The sequence below is a fragment of the Schistocerca piceifrons genome, chromosome 4, assembly GCF_021461385.2.
Source record: "Schistocerca piceifrons isolate TAMUIC-IGC-003096 chromosome 4, iqSchPice1.1, whole genome shotgun sequence".
NCBI lineage: Eukaryota > Metazoa > Arthropoda > Insecta > Orthoptera > Acrididae > Schistocerca > Schistocerca piceifrons.
Genome location: NC_060141.1, coordinates 392,008,204 through 392,029,001, shown reverse-complemented (window position 1 = coordinate 392,029,001; position 20,798 = coordinate 392,008,204). Strand labels below are relative to the sequence as shown.

At 41.5% G+C, this 20,798-nt stretch overlaps 1 protein-coding gene across 2 annotated transcripts in view; it reads right to left on the bottom strand.

The window, feature by feature from the left end:
- Window positions 1–20,798, bottom strand: part of LOC124795356 (E3 ubiquitin protein ligase RIN2-like) — a 218,327-nt gene that overhangs the window by 35,099 nt on the left and 162,430 nt on the right. For both annotated transcript variants that reach the window (XM_047259347.1, XM_047259348.1), the window contains one exon: window positions 6,309–6,445. In XM_047259347.1, the coding sequence (XP_047115303.1) occupies window positions 6,309–6,445 (137 nt within the window). The remainder of the gene's footprint in view (window positions 1–6,308; window positions 6,446–20,798) is intronic.

Here is a 20,798-nt window from a genome sequence, read left to right as displayed (position 1 = left end):
AAAGTTGGTAGAGATTCGTGCTGCTGTAAAAAGAGCGATGCGCGAAGCATACAACCACTACCACCGTCATACCTTAGCAAAAGATCTTGCTGAAAACCAAGGAAATTCTGGTCTTACGTAAAATCGGTAAGCGGGTCGAAGGCTTCCATCCAGTCACTCACTGATCAGTCTGGCCTGGCAATTGAAGACAGCAAAAGGAAAGCTGAAATTTTAAATTTAGCATGTGAGAAATCTTTCACGCAGGAGGATCGTACAAACAGACCGCCTTTTGAGTCTCGTACAGATTCCCGTATGGAGGACATAGTGATAGACATCCATGGGGTTGTGAAGCAGCTGAATGGGTTGAAAATAAATAAATCGCCGGATCCTGATGGGATTCCAATTCGGTTTTACAGAGAGTACTATACTGTATTGGCTCGTTACTTAGCTTGCATTTATCGCGAATCTCTTGCCCAACGTACAGTCCCGAGCGACTGGAAAAAAGCGCAGGTGACGCCTGTATATAAGAAGCGTTGAAGGACGGATCCTCAAAATTACAGACCAATATCATTAATATAGGTTTGTTGCAGGATTCTCGAACATATTCTCAGTTCGAATATAATGAATTTTCTTGAGACAGAGAAGTTGCTGTCCATGCATCAGCACGGCTTTAGAAAGCATCGCTCCTGTAAAACGCAACTCGCCCTTTTTTCACATGATATCTTGCGAACCATGGATGAAGGATATCAGACGGATGCCATATTCCTTGACTTCCGGAAAGTGTTTGACTCGGTGCCCCACTACAGGTACGAGCATATGGGATTAGTTCGCAAATATGTGAGTGGCTCGAAGACTCCTTAAGTAATAGAACCCAGTACGTTGTCCTCGATGGTGAGTGTTCATCGGGGGTGAGGGTATCATCTGGAGTGCCCCAGGGAAGTGTGGTAGGTCCGCTGTTGTTTTCTATCTACATAAATGATCTTTTGGACAGGGTGGATAGCAATGTGCGGCTGTTTGCTGATGATGCTGTGGTGTACGGAAAGGTGCCGTCGTTGAGTGACTGTAGGAGGATACAAGATGACTTGGACAGGATTTGTGATTGGTGTAAAGAATGGCAGCTAACTCTAAATATAGATAAATGTAAATTAATGCAGATGAATAGGAAAAAGAATCACGTAATGTTTGAATACTCCATTAGTAGTGTAGCGCTTGACACAGTCACGGCGATTAAATATTTGGGCGTAACATTGCAGAGCGATATGAAGTGCGACAAGCATGTAATGGCAGTTGTGGGGAAGGCGGATAGTCGTCTTCGGTTCATTGGTAGAATTTTGGGAAGATGTGGTTCATCTGTAAAGGAGACCGCTTGAAAAACACTAATATGACCTATTCTTGTGTACTGCTCGAGCGTTCGGGATGCCTATCAGGTCGGATTGCGGGAGGACATAGAAGTAATTCAGAGGCGGGCTGCTAGATTTGTTACTGGTAGGTTTGATCATCACGCGAGTGTTACGGAAATGCTTCAGGAACTCGGGTGGGAGTCTCTGGAGGAAAGGAGGCGTTCTTTTCGTGAATCACTACTGAAGAAATTTAGAGAACCAGCATTTGAGGCTGACTGCAGTACAATTATACTGCCGCCAACTTATATTTCGCGGAACGCTCACAAAGATACGATAAGAGAGATTAGGGCTCGTACAGAGGCATATAGGCAGTCATTTTTCCCTCATTCTGTTTGTGAGTGGAACAGAGAGAGAAGATGCTAGTTGTGGTACGAGGTACCCTTCGCCACGCACCGTATGTTGCATTGCGGAGTATGTTTGTAGATGTAGATGTAGAACCAACAGACGGATCACCGTCAGTAGTCTCAGGTGCCCTCACTTCATGAGAGGTTTGGAATTTAATCCAGGACACTGGCGCAAAGACTGGTAATCAGGAACCTTACGTCATCACCTCTCCTCCACTTGTCGGCCAAATACTAGCACTGCAGGATTCGAATCGGCATTTCTCCAGTCGATAACCACGTGACATGCATGCGTTAGCGATCTCTGCTACTTAGGCGTTTGTATTCTGGGATTTTCGACGTAACCGTACCCTGCGATCGACGTGTACCAAAGTTACATGCTCATCTGCATGACTGCTTTTGTAATTCACACTTAAGTACTTGGGAGCACTGTTCGGCCATGGTTCCCGCACTCCTGGCAACATCGTTGAATGGTGATATCGATTGTATTCAAATATCGACCTATTCGCTGATTACTCCAACCGGTGCCTTTGAGCCGAAATACACGTTCTTTCTCAAAGGCCGCTATCAAACGCGATGATTTCACGTGTGTGACTTATCACGCGCTCGATTATCAAGTCAGCGGCTGGTGCAAGGACGGAAGCCGTATCAGTCACGAACGCGTCAAACAGTAACTGTTCTCCATGTCGTGGCCAGAGGAGTGCACACTCTCCAGCTCAGGAGATATGTCTAATACAGTTAACTGTAAGCTCAATTTCAGTCATAAATATTTAATTACATTCACTTTGTGAACATCAAAACCGTCACACATCTCGCAGAAATCGAGTCAAAATCTCATTGTTTTGAGTAAATCTGAGGAACAAATAGTCGTCTTTATCGATTAATTATTGGTTTATGTAGGAAAAATGCTCTATTCGAAAGAGGCTTGTTCTTAATTTCTTGGACCCACAAGTTGACTACATGTATTTCTAGCTACGATTTATAGTGGTGGTATTAGTACGTATGTTTTTCTAGTTTATTAGTTATCGTGTAGTGAAATCAGTGCCAAATGATATGCCAGAAGGAATTAATATCGTCCCAAAAGGAATGGCCACTGCATTTATAAAGCGTTGGGCCGGCGTTCGTAACCGGGGCTTAACAGAATTGCCTGGAAAAGGAAAAATCGTGGGCTGGAATCATACCTTGGGCATGTGTCTGTGATTTGAATGTGCCGTTTCTGTATATCTGTATGTGTATTTACGCATGTTTAAAAGTGACAGAAATGAGAGTGTAAACACCGATGGCCTAAAACATCAAGATCACCTGCTTAACACGGTGTTCCACATTACTGCTGCAAGCCTGCGTGGCGTGGTTTCGATTAGTCCTCGGTAGGTTTCCAGAGGTACGTGTTACCAGATGTCTATGCACGGGTCATGCAATGCCTGTAAATTACGGCCGATGTTTTGTAGGCACGGATCTGGCGCCCGATAGCACCTCAGATGCATTCAGATCAGGCAACTTTTGTGCCCGATATGTCAATGTGAGTCACTATCATGCTCCACGATTCTAGCCTTATCCTTCCGGAAGATGCGATCCTAGTCAGGGAAGACTACATGTATTAAGGATGCAGGTGGTCCATAATAATGATCACGTAGCCTAAGCTGTCATAGTGTCTTCCATTACTACCCAGGACCCGTGGAGGCCCAGGTGAATATCCTCCATTGCATAATAATGCCCCTACTCGCTTGCGTCCATGCCGCGCTGTCTTTTACGAGCAGCCTTTCGCCTACCTGGCAGACGGCGTGTCTGATTACTATCATGGACCTTGTATAACAAAAAACGGGCGTCATCGACAAGGGAACATATTTTGATTCTCTGTCTGCCTATCCTTCGGCAGCTGTGGTCTTAACCCGCCGGATAAATACATAAGTCAAAATTGTTTTCAACATGCAATGAATAGTGCCAACTCCGTGTAGTAAATAGTGTAGATTGTAGGGGGTGAGAGAAAGAAAGGGGGATAAGGATGTAGCGTCTTCTTAGTGATCATCATCATCAGCAGCAGCAGCAGCAGCAGCAGCCAATTCAATCATTAAATGATGTGGCCTCTTCGAGTCGTGGATTCAGGTAGGCTTTCACCAGTCTTCTCGGACGGTCTTGGGCAGTTCTCTGCCAGGTGTTACCAGCGATCTTCTTGATGTCTTTGTCCCATCTGTCTGGTGGTCTTCTTCTAGGCCTCCGGTGATCTCTCGGACTCCACTCCAGTACTAGCTTCGTCCATCTGATGTCTTTTCTTCTTGCGACGTGGCCAGCCTACTGCCGTTTCAAGGAACCTACTGTCTCTAAGATGTCGTTAACCTTCGCCACAGACCGGATGTCATTTGCCCTTTTCCTATCCTTTCTTGTATAGCCCAGCATTGATCTCTCCATGGCTCTCTGTGCTGTCCCAAGTTCCCCTTTTGTAAATGAGTTCAGTGTCCATGTCTCGCAGCCATTCGTCATCACAGGAAGAATGCATTGATCAAATACTGCTTTCTTCAGATTTACTGGCATTTTTGATCTGAATACTGTTGAATTCTTCCCAAATGCTTACCAGCCAAGCTTGATGCGTCGATAGATTTCTGGCCTTATGTCTCCCTTCATATTTATAATCTGGCCAAGGTAGATATATTCACTGACCTCTTCTAGTAGACTGTCCTTGACTTTCACATCTTCAGCTGGGACCCTTTTGTTGGACATTACTTTTGTTTTGTCACTCTAAACAGCGGTTCCTAGGAAATGCTATATCCTTCTTACAAGCAAGTTCTGAGGGATCTTTCCGGATGTGGTAGGTTTCCATTACCTGGCTGGTCCTAAACGCCAGTTACCTCTCAGGAAGGTATTTCTGCGCTACTGACGTTCTTCTTCAAACGAAGGAGCTTCTCTAACCTTCTTAGTGACAGACGCCAGAAATTCCTCTTACTGTCAGTATGTGATGCTAGGTTTATAATGTCAGAGATTAAGCAAAAACCCTGCTTCTCGATTCTGTGTTTCCCAGAAACGATAGCTAGACAGGAATTATCTATTATCCTTCCCTTTGTACAAAAGTAATTTTGGACCATGTTAATTTTAGTGCAAAGCCCTTTCTCTGTTATCATTGTCTCCGAAATGGTGATGAAGGTTAGAGAAGTTCCTTCATTTGAAGAAAAACGTCAGTAGCGCAGAGAAACCTTCCTGAGAGGTAACTGGTGTTTAGGACCAGCCAGGTAATGGAAACCTACCACATCCGGAGAGTTCCCTCAGAACTCGCTTGTAAGAAGGATATAGCATTTCCTAGTAACCGCTGTTTAGAGTGACAAAACGAAATTATCCCTAACCTGACAGTATGCTATTTCCTCGCTGCTACCAAGGTTTTAAAAACGGCCCAGCTGCGCCTGACTTTTGCAGTAAACACGTAGCGCCTGCGTGGTCAAAATCCATCACAGAGGACTTCCTGGTAGGCGCCATGTTGGCTTCATGCATTTATGGCTTCATGAATTTATAGCAGTAGCAAAAGCCCTTGAAATTCGAATATGATATGTAGTATTCATGAGACGTAAGTGAGCTATGTGATTGTCGGGATCGGAAGACAACTGCCGTCTGCATAACACGGCGAGATGCTACGGCCTACAGGCTAGGTAACGTGCTATCATGTTCCGCTGTTGCTCCTCGTTGCTAGTATTTATCCTCCCTCCCCCTTCCCCCTCCCTCCCCCTCTCCCTCTCCTACTCCCTCTCCCTCTCCCTCTTCCTCTCCCTCTCCCTCTCCCTCCCCCCTCCCTTGACATCACTTTCTAACTTCTATTTTTAACTGATGCTCGATCACATGTGAGACCTGATATCCAATATAATTGCGCTCTTCCCTCCCAATTTCAGTATTCAGTATTCGTCTTCCTGTTTGTACGTAAATCTTAAATAAATTATACATCTCATATAATGAAGAAATTGGCGCTCGAACCGCCCGGATAGCCGTGAGCGTTAAAGCGCCGCTTCCGGGACGGGGAGGTGCGCCGACACCGGATCGAATTCGCCCGGCGGATTACCGATGAGGGTCGGTGTGCCGTCCAGCTTGGTTGTGGTTTTTAGGCGGTTCCCCACATCCAACGAGCTGAGTACCGGGCGGTACCCAAGTCGCGCCACAGTTACACGATTCGCGAGCATTTAGAAAACTTTCGCTCACTTTCACATGTATAACATCACGTGCAGACAGAGTACACCTATTCCTTCCCCGGTAGTAAAGGGGTGGCTACAGGAAGCCACCCATTAAACTAACCATATGCCATGTCCGTTAATAACCATGCCGACACTGCCCAGATGTGGGACAAAGGCACAAGAAAAAGAAGAGTGAAATTGGCGCTACCCGCTTTGTTATGTCTATGATACTGCCTTCTCGTTCACCTACTCTGATTAATCGATGATCAAACTGTTTGATTCACGGCTGTAAGTAGGATCGAGTAAGATGTTTGCATGGCCACAGGCCACAGCATCACCTTCTCTGGGTTCCACCCATTAGAGGAAGTGTGTGTGTGCGTGTGGGAGGGGGAGGGGGCGAGGGGGGGAGGAGACATGTGAGATGTGCCGCCACCAGTACTCACCTGGTTGATCATGGAGAGGATGTTGGCCATTTTCATGATGCATCGCTCCACGCGTTCAAGTGGGGCGTACACCTTCCACAGGAAGTTGGTGACAGGTTCCACTGCCACTGCCCACCATCCAGCAAGGCCCGATAACGCTGCAGACAGAATTAACGCCATTCGTGATTTCAGTAGTAGCTTGTAAAGGAAAATTTAAGGCATAGGTATAAATTTTACCGAATAATAATAATAATAATAATTTAATAAGTTTCAGTTGCAAAATACTGACACTAATTACGAGGGGACTTCAAAAATTAAGTTACACGAGAGTGGCACAGTGTCAGAAGAGAGTACATCTTCCGGGTTTCCTGCATACACAGTTCTGCCGCTGTGCGGTTAACAGGTGTCTAACAGTATGGGATAAAACGGCGGGGCAACTGGAAACGGACTCCAAAGCTGAAGTAAGCGGGACAGTACGATTCTTGCAGGCAAAACGTCTAAATTGCACGCAGATTTCACCGTAAAATTCTGGTGGTATGTCAACAGTGTGCAATGTCGCGCGTAGCGGTAGTGAAATGGTGCCTATAACCTGACCAATGCCGCACATATGTAGGTGTTAACGATCATAAGGCAAGGCCTTCAATATCGTTCATAGACGCCAATGTGCAGGCGATCGGGGAACTAATTTTGCAGCAATCGCAGATTTTCTGGGAATGAGGACGTTCACACAAGCGTTTCTCGAATGGTTCGGTGATCATCGTCTATCGTCGAGGAACTGAACGATTTATAGAAAGTTCCGTCGGTTCATTACAGAGACTTGGTGACTATGTTTAAAAATAGTATTATGTATCTGTTTCACTTTGAAGAGTAGTGTAGCATTCAATAAAAGTTACTTGGGCAGCTATAATAATGTGTAACTTACTTCCCGAAGTCTCCTCGTATTTTGCAGAAGAAAGAGAAACTGGTAGAGGCCAATATCAGGGAATCTCAGTTTGGTTTCTGGAGATATGTAGAACCCTAATACTTAACTTGGAATTTAGAGAACGCTTCTGACAATGTTGACATCAATGTACTCTTTGATATTCTGAAAGTAGCAAGGTTAAAATACAGGGAGATGGTTCAAATGGCTCTGAGCACTATGCGACTTAACTTCTGAGGTCATCAGTCGCATAGAACTTAGAACTAATTAAACCTAACTAAGGACATCACACATATCCATGCCCGAGGCAGGATGCGAACCTGCGACCGTAGCGGTCGCTCGGCTCCAGACTGTAGCGCCTAGAACCGCACGGCCACTCCGGCAGGCCATACTGGGAGAATAAGGTTTGCTACGACTTCAGGGAAGCAAGGCTGGTGTTATAAAGTCGAAGGACATGAAGGGTAGTTGAGATCGGATTGTAACCTTTACATTGAGCAAACAATAAAGGAAACCAAGGAGAAATTAAAATTCAGGGAGAAGAAACGAAAACTATGAGGTTTGTCGATGACATTGTAATTCTATTAGAGGCATAGGGCTTAGAAAGGTAATTTTAAGGAAATGGGTAGTGTCTTGAAAACAGATAATAACATGAACATTAACAAGACGAACAAAGTAAAACAAGGGTAAGGGAACAGAGAATTCAATCAGGTGATACTGAGGAAATTACATTAAAAAATGAGACGCAAAAGTAGTGGATGAGTTTCGCTATCTGGGCATCAAACTAAGTGACATTGATCGAAGATGGCAGAATATAAAATTCAGACTGGCAATAGCGAGAGAAGAGATTCTGGAAAAGAAAAATTTGTTACCATCGAATGTAATTAGTTTTAGGAAGACTTTTTCTTAAAGTATGAGGACTGTAACGTAGGCGGAAGTGAAACATAGACGTTTATCAGTTTAGACAAGAAGAGAATTGAGGTTTCTGAAATGGTACACTAGAGAAGAATGTTGAAAATAGTGGGGGTTGTTCGAATAACTAATAAGGAGGTACTGAATCGAAATAGGGGGGAAGATTTAGGACACAGCTTGACCAAAAGAAAGGGTCAGTTGATAGGACGTATCAAAAAAAATGACTCTGAGCACTATGGGACTCAACTGCTGTGGTCATAAGTCCCGTAGAACTTAGAACTAGTTAAACCTAACTAACCTAAGGACATCACAAACATCCATGCCCGAGGCCGGATTCGAACCTGCGACCGTAGCGGTCTTGCGGTTCCAGACTGCAGCGCCTTTTAACCGCACGGCTTTCGCGAAGAAAAGGTATCACCCTCGCCCGAAGGGGTCTCCCAGGCAACAGTGTAATAAGACTCTGTTTAGTACTGTATAAATAACCAGTACGTAGTCAAACAGACCTAGAAGCCCTGCCTCTACATACATAAAATACACGTCCATATGATTTCAGTTAGTTCATTTATTACTTGTTCCGTAGACCATATTCGCGATAAATGTTATGACGCGGAACGTGTGAAGCGCGCGCACACACAAACGCGCACACACACACACACACACACACACACACACACATACATGCATACATCACACGCACACACACACACTCACGCAAACGCATCTCACACACACATGACTGTAGTCATGTGTGTGTCTATTTTTGACGAAGACCTTATGGGCCGCAAGCTTTATGTGTGACAGTCTTTTTGTTGTGCCTATTTGCGGCTCAGCTTCTCCGCTATATGGCGAGTGGCAACTTTCGTTTTCATAATATAGTCTTTTTTTTTTTTAGACGTAGTTTCAGTGTTCAGTGGAAGATGGACTTCCCTAGTTCTGTGGAGGGAGTAAACAATAATTTTAGGTGGCACGATATGAAGACCTGCTATTATTGAATATTCAACCATCGGACATTGTACATAACCATAGCGGTTATAAGAAAATAAATATTATATGGCGCATGTATAGATAAATATCAGCCCAAAGCGACTGTGGAGCTACAGGTTCCTACACAGTGCATGGTCCGACTGATTCCTCTGGCGAGCAAAAGAAATGCCCCCGCTTGTTGACACTGGCTGTCAGCTGCCTGTGGCGCCAATCGCAGCTCTTTAATCTTACCCGCATCACTGCCACACGCGGTTGGAGTGACATCAAAGGCCGCTTTCATCGCACAATTAAAATACGCTTTATAAACGTCTTCTTCAATCCGCAGGCACCTCTCTCCAGAGGCGCAAAGCGGATTCAGAAATATTTTCGTCGGCGACGAAACGTTATATCTGGATAGCAATGTTCGAACCTAGCATTGATCTTTACGGTGGGTAGGATGTCTGATAAGGAGAGCGAGTTTATAGGAAAATGGAATCAGTGTAACTGTGGGTCAACACGCAGTTATTTATGACACCTACAGCACCGAAAACATGAGCATCTGTACCAACGGTATTTAGAGCACTTTTGCCTTTGCAAATAATTTGGGACTTATTCCCGCTTTTGCGTCTGTATAATACCTTACTCGAACTAGACGCGTTTTGATACATTCAAAGCATATTCATTGTCCGCAATAACTATTGTAGTTTTGTATGCAAACCGGTTTAACGAGATCATAAACAATTATCATTTTTAAAATAACTTTCAGTACTCATGTTTTTTCACTCCTATAACATTTCCAGGCGTTCTTCTGTACAGAGGCGTTCTTTCTTATCACACTACACTGCACTGACAAAAATTTTTCTTTATTTACATTTTTGTATGTATTTACATTCAGCTCGAGTAGTTTATTTCGATCACGCGCAATGCGACCGTCTTTTGTATTGTTTTGTGGCTGTGGGAGTGTCTGCCATCAACACCATCCGGTTCTAGAGGGCTTTAGTGTTATTCCTCTGCATATTTCTATGTAGCGGAAAAGCAGAACGTCACAGCCACAAAAACAAAAGACAATCGTACTCCACTCGATCAAAATAATGTACTGTGCTCAAATTACACGAGGTGGATGTGGAAGTATAAAAACATATAAATGAAAAAAAAAGTACTGTGTATCAGTGAATTACGGAGTGCAAAGAATCGAACGTATATGTGTAGAAGATCGAACTGAAATAACGTAGGAGGCAAAAAGAAAAAAAAAAAAAGTGAGTAACAAAAGTAATATGAAACACTAGAACTGTTTATCACCTTGTTAAATCGATATGTAAACAAAACCGCAATACTTTTATAGTGATCACTGGAGATACTTCAAATAAAGCGAAATGTGTCTGCTCTAAATAAGACTTTATACAGTTGTAGAAATAGAATAACTTCAATATTACTTGTAAAATCGCGATTGCGGAAGAGAGAAAAAAATATTTAAATAGTGCTTTTGTCTTTATTTGACAGAATTTTATTTGATACGACCCAGGTTTCAGATTTCAAAGCCCGTATCTAGTGTTATACTGTCCCAGAAGAGTCATTACTGCATTCTGGTATAAAGGGCGGATCGAATAGATCCGCTGTATACGATGTCGCTTACTCGGTTGCTCGCCTTGATCCCGCCACACACGAGCGATTTGCCGAGCAATTTCAGCCAGAATTACGACCGCCACTGTGTCTAAAAGTTCTGCTATGGAAAATAGACTGCTATGGTTAGTAGCAGCATTTGGAGTTGATCTCCGTATCCCCACGAATAACTGCAGAAAATAACGCTTTTCTTGGGAACTGTAGGTTGCTTTACAGCAAACATTACATTTTTCACAGACGCCAAGTGGGCTGTGTGAATCTTTTTAGTGTACTAATACAGTTTGTTCTTCGTTTATTAGTCCTCGACTTCCTTTTCATTAGTTTCGTAGCTTAGCTTCAAGTATTCACACAATTTGTTTCGCAGTCTTTTTGTGTCTATAGCAGCTCTGCTGATTATCTTAACTCTTGTTATAAATTTTGTGAAGGAGAGTCGGATCATATTAAATGACAAGCTACTTGAGTATAGATGTATAACAGATTTGCCCTGAACATTTCAATTAAAATTTTCACTTAATATTACGGTACGTCATTCCGTTTAGAGGTTGAATGATGCCTGTGGTTATTTCTTAAATAACTCAAAAATCATCGGATGGAGCCGGGTGTACCGTTACTAGTGCTATGAAATTTCCATCATTTCTAAAGCACAATCATAAAAAATGCTAATAACTGCAAAATAGGATAGTGTATTTTGTATTAGTTCTTAATATAAGTGGCAACTATGGCCTCCACTTCACTTCTCAGAGTAGTTAATGGTCCCTGAATAACTATAAATTGTAATGGATTAAGTTCTTACTCACCATGGGCAAAGTGAAACGAAACAAAACTGCACGACCACGCCTAATAACTAGAGATACGAATAGCAACCGGATTGCTAATCAGAAAGGCAGTAATGCTGCAAGCAAGAATCACGTGCGATCCACCGGATTCCCTGGGATTTCAATGCGACGAACGATGAGCCACCGATTGCAGCGATTTGCCTACATAAGTGATGATCTATAAGCGATAGTTCTCTCATCTAGCAGCATGTCAGTCTTTTTTGTCGATCGGAGAAGAATCAGATTACAAATTAAAAAAAAAAAGATCTCGATGGTGTTTGACTGTTATTGATATCGATACTGGTAAAATATTGCTCTCAAGAATTCCAAGACTTTAGAGAATGTTTGAATTTTGTGTTTTAAGGCTACCATTCACTGGTAGATGGCAGTGGCGTCGTTTTCAGCGAACTAATTGACTAATTCTTCATAGTTCAGCCAATTTTCCACGAAGTATTTTAAATAATATACCCAAAGTTTTCTCGTAAATCAGTCTGCTGTTACGAAAAGCAGTATCGAAATCTCTACTGCAGTCCCAGGGACTAGCCCGGACATACAAAAAGACGTGAGCAGGGGCCTTCAGTTTACATACCTAGAGAGATAAAAATTAATGACATAGCTTTAATTTACCTACTAAAGCATGACTACAACTTACATTTTATGTTTGTATGCAGTAACATTCTTCTACTATGCTTTTGACGGATGATGAACTCAGTGTAAGTGCTAATGGCAAAAGATATTTTTATGTGGTATAATTACAGTTGAACAATTTTCGGATTTTTTTTCCCTTTTACTTGCACTGTGAAACCTTGCTTCTTGCCAAAATTTCATGATTCTAGGTCAGCGGAAATTACATAAATGGCCGTATCTTTTGATTGATTGCCGTAGAAGCTTAAATAATTTATGCCGCCAAGGGACCATAAACCTTAGTATATGATATAAACTTTAATTTGATGCGTCTACCGGCTCCTGAAAAAAAAAGGGTCTTAACAGTCAGACAGACAGACATATAATGATGATGTTTGGTTTGTGAGGCGCTCAGCGACGCGATTATCAGCTCCCCTACAAATTCCTATCACTGTCAAGTCTCCCTATTTTCCCATATGATCACGAAATGATGAGGACAACACAAACACGTAGTCCCTGGGCGGAGAAAATCCCCGACCCGGTCGGGAATCGAACCCGGTCCCCCTTGATCTAAAGGCAGCAACGCTAACCAGTAGACGACGAGCTGCAGACACAGACGGGCAACAAAGTGATCCTATAAGAATTCCCTTTCTACCGATTGAAGTACAGATGCATTAAGAAGGATATACATGTTATGGTACTAGAACTATTCTACATTTACGGCGCTTACAACATCGAGGAACGAACAGAAAAAAACAAGCAGATACACTCTAAGACAAAAAGAAAGACGCACCACGAAGGAATTATCCAGATGGGACACAAATCAGTAGATGTGATGTTCATGTACAGACAAAAAAGTGATTACAACTTCAGAAAAATTGAATGATTTATTCAAGAGAAAGAGCTTCACAAATTGACCAAGCCAATAACACGTTGGACCACCTCTGGCCCTTATTCAAGCAGCTGATTAACTTGGAACTGACGGATAGAGTCGCTAAAGTGAGGGATATCGTGCCAAATTCAGTCCAACTGACGCATTAGGTCATGAAACCCCCGAGCTGGTTGGAGGGATCTGCCCATAATGCTCCAAGCGTTCTCAGTCGAGGAGAGATCCGGCGATCTCGCTGGCCAAGGAAGGATTTGGCAAGCGCGAAGATGAACAGAGGAAATTCTCACCATGTGCTGAAATGTAAGCCCGGGATGGCTCGCCAAGAAGGGCAAAAAACAAGGCGTACAATGTAGTCGACGTACCGCTGTGCTGTAAGGATACCGCGGATGACAACAGAAGGGTTCCTGCTGTGAAATGAAGAGGCACTCCAGACCATCATTCCTGGTTGTCGGGCCATATGGTGGGTGACGGTGAGATTGGTATCCCACCGCTGTCCGGAGCGTCTCCAGACACATCTTCGCCGGCCTTCGTGGCTCAATGCATCTTCGCTGGTCATCAAGGGTCAACCACTGAAGACAGCTTCACTCCACTCAAAAAGATTCCAGGCCGAATATGGTCGACGCCCGTGCAAACGGGATTGTTGGTGTACAAAGGATAGTCGGCGCAAGGGGCGCTAGCCCCTTTTCTGTGACCAGTCTGTTAGGTCCTTGTACTCACTGCAATATCAGTTGCACGTCCGATCGACGATGATGATGAATCCAGGACTGTAAGTGCCTCTCTGACGACTGTCCTATCCTCACGTTCTGTCGTCTCTCTAAGTCGACCACTTCCTTCTTGACACTATGCTCAACCGCGGGTCACCCTTTCCTGCCAACATCACTGAATAGTGGCGTATCTTCTATTCAAATGTCGAACGATTCACCGATTACCCCACCCAGCTTCCTTCGCCCAACTACACGTCCTCTCTCAAATGCTGACATCTGCGTGTATTGTTTACGGTGAGTACACGGAATGACTTTATGCCCTGGAATCGAGATGTCCTTTGTTTACTATCCTTGGCGGCTGCGAGGTGACATTGCGCTGGAGCATCATACATTCTTCTATCGGCCGCCAATACTACAATTTTGTTTTTCCAACGATACCTGTATTAATATATTTTTGTGACCAATTTGAATAGCTCGTTCGTGGTGAGTCCTGCTCCCCCACCCCCCCCCCCCCCCCTTCCTAGAGTATACTGTACTCTACATTGGCATACTCAGCGTTTGTAAATACTTGCCGTATGCTTAAACGATGCTGGGAAATTGGCCAACAAATCACAATCAGACTCAGAGTTGAAAAATTCAGTTAGTAAACTCATACACAACTTCACAACTTGAAAATGACACTCGATAAACAAAACCATATCAAGTGGAATACCAACACGCAAAACGAAAAATTATCTCTGTAACCAGCCGTATCTCTGCAACCAACTGGCCACATGTTATATGGAATGTTTTATTAGAATTAGTCTTTACTGCCACCTCCTAAAATATTTACTAATCCTCCAAAAGCATTCTGTATAGTCTGTAACTGGTATTAATAACTCAATGAATACAAAGTGTAGAGACTCAGCTATACTTTCCTTTCACTAATTTGATAGTATGCAGAAATGGTTACATAGATAAAGGTATGATTTCTCGTTTAATAATGACAATATTTAAACACGAACGCGCAGACAAGTCAGTGAAAATGATCCAACGATGTTTGATGCATCAATAACTCAATGAATAAAATGTAGCAGCCACCATTTTTGGATCATTTGCGGTTACTCACTAGTTTCAATCCGAATGTTGTGACTCATTTTCGCGACAGTTCACTCCACATGCATAACTAAAGAGGTACGCCATCTGTTCCTTCCCAAGCGTTCTACGTGATTGGTACATCAGTGCAGTGTGTGCATCCACATACATACTCTGAAAACCACTGTGAACGGATGGAAGAGGGCGCTTAGCATTATATCACTTCTTCGTGTTTGCTCCTGTTCCATTGCGTATGCAGTGCACTACTTAAAGACCTCTATGCGCGATGTAGCTGGAGTAATCTTGTCTTCACGGTCCTCACAGGAACAATACGCAGGGTGCTGAAGAATGTTTCTAGGTTCTTCACTTGATAATGGTTTTCCAAACTTTGTAACAAGGCTTTCGAGGTATAATTGGTGACTATCTTCCAGCGTCTGCCAACTCAGGTTGTTCAACATTTCTGTGACGCTCTCTCGTAAATCAAACCAACCGGTGACCATTCGTGCTGCCCTTCTCTTCAGACGTCCAGTAACGACTGTTGGTCTTATATAGTATGGGTCACACACTTGAGTAGTATTCTCAGATAGGACACACAAATATTTTGTAGGTAGTCTCGTTTGTGGACTACTCGCATTTTATCTCATAATGTTCGGACACAGTACATGTTCTACAACCACGCTGCAGGTCGATGGCAGTGATATTGGTCTATGATTCAACGGTGGTCTATGATTCAACGGATTATTTCTATTTCCTTTCTTGTATACTGGTATGATATAGGTAAATTCCAGTCTTTAAGTACTGACTTTCGTCGAATGAGCGGTTGTATATGTATTCGGGCAAGGTACACACGATAACTGAATACTTTCAAGGTCTTTCTCCCATTAAGTGAAGAGCGAAGACCTGTTGTTGAGTTAGTTCTACTGAATGGAGGAAAGCAATAATAAAGTGAAACGTCCGCTTAGAAAAATTATACATGACTGTGCTTAAACTGACACACAATATTTTTAGCGCAACGCAATCTGACTTTCAAAAATTCCTACAAAAGAATGGTCCTGACTAACATTAACTTGTACCTTTCACAAATCACTTACCTCACAAAAATCTTCGTTACTCAAACTACTGTAATACAGCGAGCGCCACTACTGCCTGCTAAATAAAAGATTCAAACCACTGAAGTCCCTAACTACTGATAGGCGTAGGTATCAAATGAAAGATTTTGATAGAGAACAAACAATGTATTTACCTTACCAGTGTTCAAAAGTCATAATATATATAGCAGTTCATGACATCCAGTCTTACAAATTTCAAAACTCCGCCATTTCTCTCCCCACATCCACCACTGCTGGCGGCTCACCTCCAACTGCGCAACGCTACGCGCTGTTCACATCCAGCTGCCTAACACTACAATGGCAGACAACAATGCAAACTAGCCACAGACTGCACACAGCACAGTCAGTGATTTTCATACAGAGCGCTACGTGGCATTACCTATATAAAAACCTAAACAGCTTCCTTACATAGCCCCCATGCTCAGCACAAAAAAATTTACAAATTGTTTTGGGCAGTGGCCAATACAGATTTGAAAAAATTTTTCATAATCACAACAACAAAGAAATCAAATGCACACACTTATTGATACAATGTTGGTCAAAAGCTAAAATTTTCTCACAGTCCATAAAGACAGTCCTGATCATTCATCACAGTAAAATTGCAGTGTTTTTCTCAAAGTCTGAGCAGTAAAAGAAAATGCACATGGAAGTAGTGGATTTCCATGCAGTCTTGAAGAAGTAGTGTTGTCCTTCCAACAGAAAGACAGTGCTGACTCTTGACATGCAGACAGGTAATGGGCCACAACAGAGCAAACCCACAGCAGAGTCAGTCGAAGTTTTGGAGAATACTGGTTGGTAGGTCATCACAGAACAGACCCACTGTAGTCCTGGTAGAGATTATGGTATTGGTGGGCCCCTAGAGGTGCAGACCCACTGCAGTCCTTGTAGAAACAATGGTACTGGTGAGTCATCAAAGGTGTAGACCCACTGTAGTCCTTGTAGAGATGGCCAGCAGCCAACTGTTGCGACTGTGTAGGTGCACAATCACCATCGAAGAGTCTTGCGGAGAATATAGCAAGTCCATAAACCACCACTTGTCCACTCACAAAAAATTTGTTTGAAATGTCTTAAAACCAGCAATGCTGTTATCCAGTCCCTTGCTGAATTATTAACACACGTGCAAACACTATCAGTCCCTACTTCTCACATATTGTGCATATACTATGACCAACAGAAACATGTGCAGTGAAATGTAACTTACAAGTTACTTAATTTGGTGAACTGGTGTCAATTACAATTTTATAACATAAGAATACAATAACAAAGGTACAAAATACATCATTAAAGAACAGAACAATACAGATAACATTTGTAGTAATACGGGCTTTACAAAAGACTCAAACTAACATATACATCAGTGTTAAAGGAATTATGACATAAGTAAATACATAAAAGATCAGAATAACTTTTGAAACATCAACTTCACACATGAGCATTAAAACAAAACAGAATAAATAATGTCTAAACATCTTTACAAAGTAAATAACATATTATCAGAAAAATTCTACAACATAACTCTTATTAGCTAAACACATTAAGAGAGGAAAAACATAAATTCACATAGTGTAATAACACAAAAATACAGGACAGGGTTTGTTTTCAATGTGACATTTGGTACTGCAGTCGACCCCAAAACTTCATTCCATATATCTTTCCTCTTATTTCAACATTTGTTTCCACAAAAAATTTCTATCTAAGTATGCTTTCTATATTTATATGTTCACACATTTATTGTCTCATTATTTATTTTCCATTATCTTACCCCATCATTTATTTCCAAGAAAATCCTACCTAAACCTGTTGTCCCTAAACCCTACTTTTTTTGTTCATATCCTCTTTCAAAATACTTTTTTGGCCAAACCATTTTCTTATAGCTTCTCAATGCATTTCTTCCAATTCATCACAACTTGTTCTCTTATATGGCCTACCCCATATTAAGCTAACTTAAATCTACTGAGCTCAGATGCTAAACTAAGGGATGAGGCAATGCAGCAGCGCAAAACAATTAACACAAACAGCAATGATAAAAAATGCAAATTGGCAAAGCAAGCAGCATAAATTAGCAAAGCAAATGCAATATTACAACTAATATAAGGCAATGCACAACAAAAAATAAATCCATAGTAAAACTGGCTTAACAGAGTAATACAAAGTCAAATTCAGTAACATTATGCCTGGCAAACAGCAGCAGCAAATGCAATAACTTATATCTAAACATGACAAAGCTCAAGCAGAAAAAATATTACAGTAAAAATGACCATGTTTAATACCTATGTCACATCTTAACACTAGGGTGATGCATCACCTTAACTTACACTACTAAATAAGTTACCCAGTCATTGACAAAAATTATGTATGCAATTCCTGTGAAGGGAAATGTCTTTTTGCGCTCCCTGGTTTTTTTAAGTAGATTATAAAGTTATTATTTACTGGATCTGTAGGCATAAAATATTTATATTAGTACATCTATAAAATTTTATTTTAACCAATGCTGCAGTGTAGCTAGAAACTAGATATTAAACAAAATGAGGAAACTCTCAACTAGAAAGACAGTAGATGTAAAATGTTTCTCATCATTTCATTAGGCATTTTAGTAAATATCATAAATTAAGAGCTCCACAGTGTAATAATATGTTTTCAAGTTTGAGCGTGTCGTATTTGCGATGCTTTCTACGAAGAAATGTCAATAGCGAGGATAATGGCCTCATTTTTTCTCCACCTGTGCCTCTGAAAAGTACACACTAATGACTTTTTTCCGGGTGACTGTCGCTCGGATGGGCCCCCACGGCACATTACGTGAAGGTCATCTACCTTCTTTACTGAAATATTTACGGCAGCAGTTTCCACTACAGTGACTGTCTCATATAAAATAAAAAAATCAAAGGTTAGAAATTTACGTTAGAAGTGTGTAGAAACAAAATCTCATATATAACAGTGTCCAAAAAATTTTTGCCGGCATTGTGATACATTCACGCATTTACACACATTTCATAACTCTTGAAGTACGATTCTTGGTTTCCAACATCCTTTTTCACAAATCAGAGTTCCTAACCACTACTCATACTCCTTACCTTATTACACATATACATATTTGTCAACACTTCTTCAATATTTCATCATAATAAATACATAGCATAATCAGATTCCTCATACAGCATCATCTCATTGATCACGAACATACCTCAAAAGCATAATACACATCGTCGTGGTAATAATAACATCGTAACATCTCAGTCTAATCTCAAAAACGTTGTAGCTTTCTGCAGTAATTTCAAAACCTAAAGAAAATTCTCTGCTCATTTCAATAGTGTCATCTACCTCAAACGTACTTTAAAAATCATGATCTCATACCAAATACATCATTCAAAGCTCTCATAGTATCACAATGGTTCTGAAAAAATATGAGCAGTTCACAAAGTACAGACAAAATGCAATTTCGTAAGTGTGAAGTAATCCAACTGTGTAATTGCGTAAACATCTGTCACTGATGTAGTAAAAAAAAATGTTTGTCTCTCTCTCAGTTAAATGATCAGATAGCCGTGTAATTTATGTGTCAAAGAATATGGTACCAATGTGTAAAGTTGTATAAGCAAATACCATATTAGCTAGGGCTCCTTGTGCTTGCCAAACACATGATACACAAAGTAGGCGTGTACCCCCCTGAGGATTAATGTAATTATACCCTCAGGTGTTACAGATTACAGCAATGGAATGAAACGTATCACAGAAAACTTTCTTTGTAATTAAAAAATCTTGAAAAATAAATGGTTCAAGAACAAAATTAATCACTCAAATGCGTGTCCTGTAGCGCTGAATGTGCGTCTTGCTGTAAGATAATTCTGTGGGAGTGTCGTAGTTATTGTCCCCTGTAAGCAAAGTTCTGCTGAAGTCAATGTACTTACCTCATCATAAACTAAAGTGAAATGCTTTGCGTATAGATATCATAGTTACTACGTAGCTTACCGTGATCAAGAAAGTACTGTAATGTGATGTATTGTTGTGCTACAAAAAAGGCTGTCTCATTGTAGCTATACCACAAAAGTTACTACTAAAAATGTTTTACTTTCCAGAATAATACAGAAAAACTGTGCAGATATAAAACAGAAACACCGCAAAAGCATCATTGTAAATTGTCACTCATTAGTAGTGTCGTGATAAAATCGTGTAGTTGTCACACAAACTAACCACTGTGACATCTGGTATCTCATACTTTAAATCCAGAATGTATTTTCAAGTAAACCAAAATGTTGCATTAAAATCTCATTAGCAGTACTGGCAAATGTTCTAAGTATGTGAGCCTTATAGTCGTTACGTAATCGTGCAACTAACAAGCAAGAATGTACACACACAATAACACTGTGTCGTCTGTTCACAATAACAATGCATTCGTAATTTCTGTTTAAATAAGTTCTCTTGGTTCTTGACTGGATATTTAACTTCAAACATTGTTGCATGTTAACAGATTCTAAGTCTGACAAAGCAGACTAGTAATGTAAAGTGAAAAGTTAAATGGCAAAGACAAAGTTAAAAAGCAGATTATCTTTCAATAAACGGTTTTACATGTGAAATGTGGTGCAATGCTTTACTCTTCCTAGAGGTTCGACTTGAACGCAATTATCATGCGGTATACGTCAGTAAGGAATGCTAAAATTTCTCTCACGGTTAGCTTCTATGTTATTTTTCTCAAGCACAGCCAGCGCACGCGGCTGCCTGCGGTGCGAGTCATTGTCTGTCTCTTTGTTGGCGCGTGTCGTTATGAGGATTTGGAGACCTAACTTCTACAAATTCACCGTGACGAGAGGGCCCTGCCCTGTTTGAATCCCGCCAGTTCTGATGCAATTCAGGTCTGTCGTTACGATCATATCATCTGTCGTCATGTCGGTAG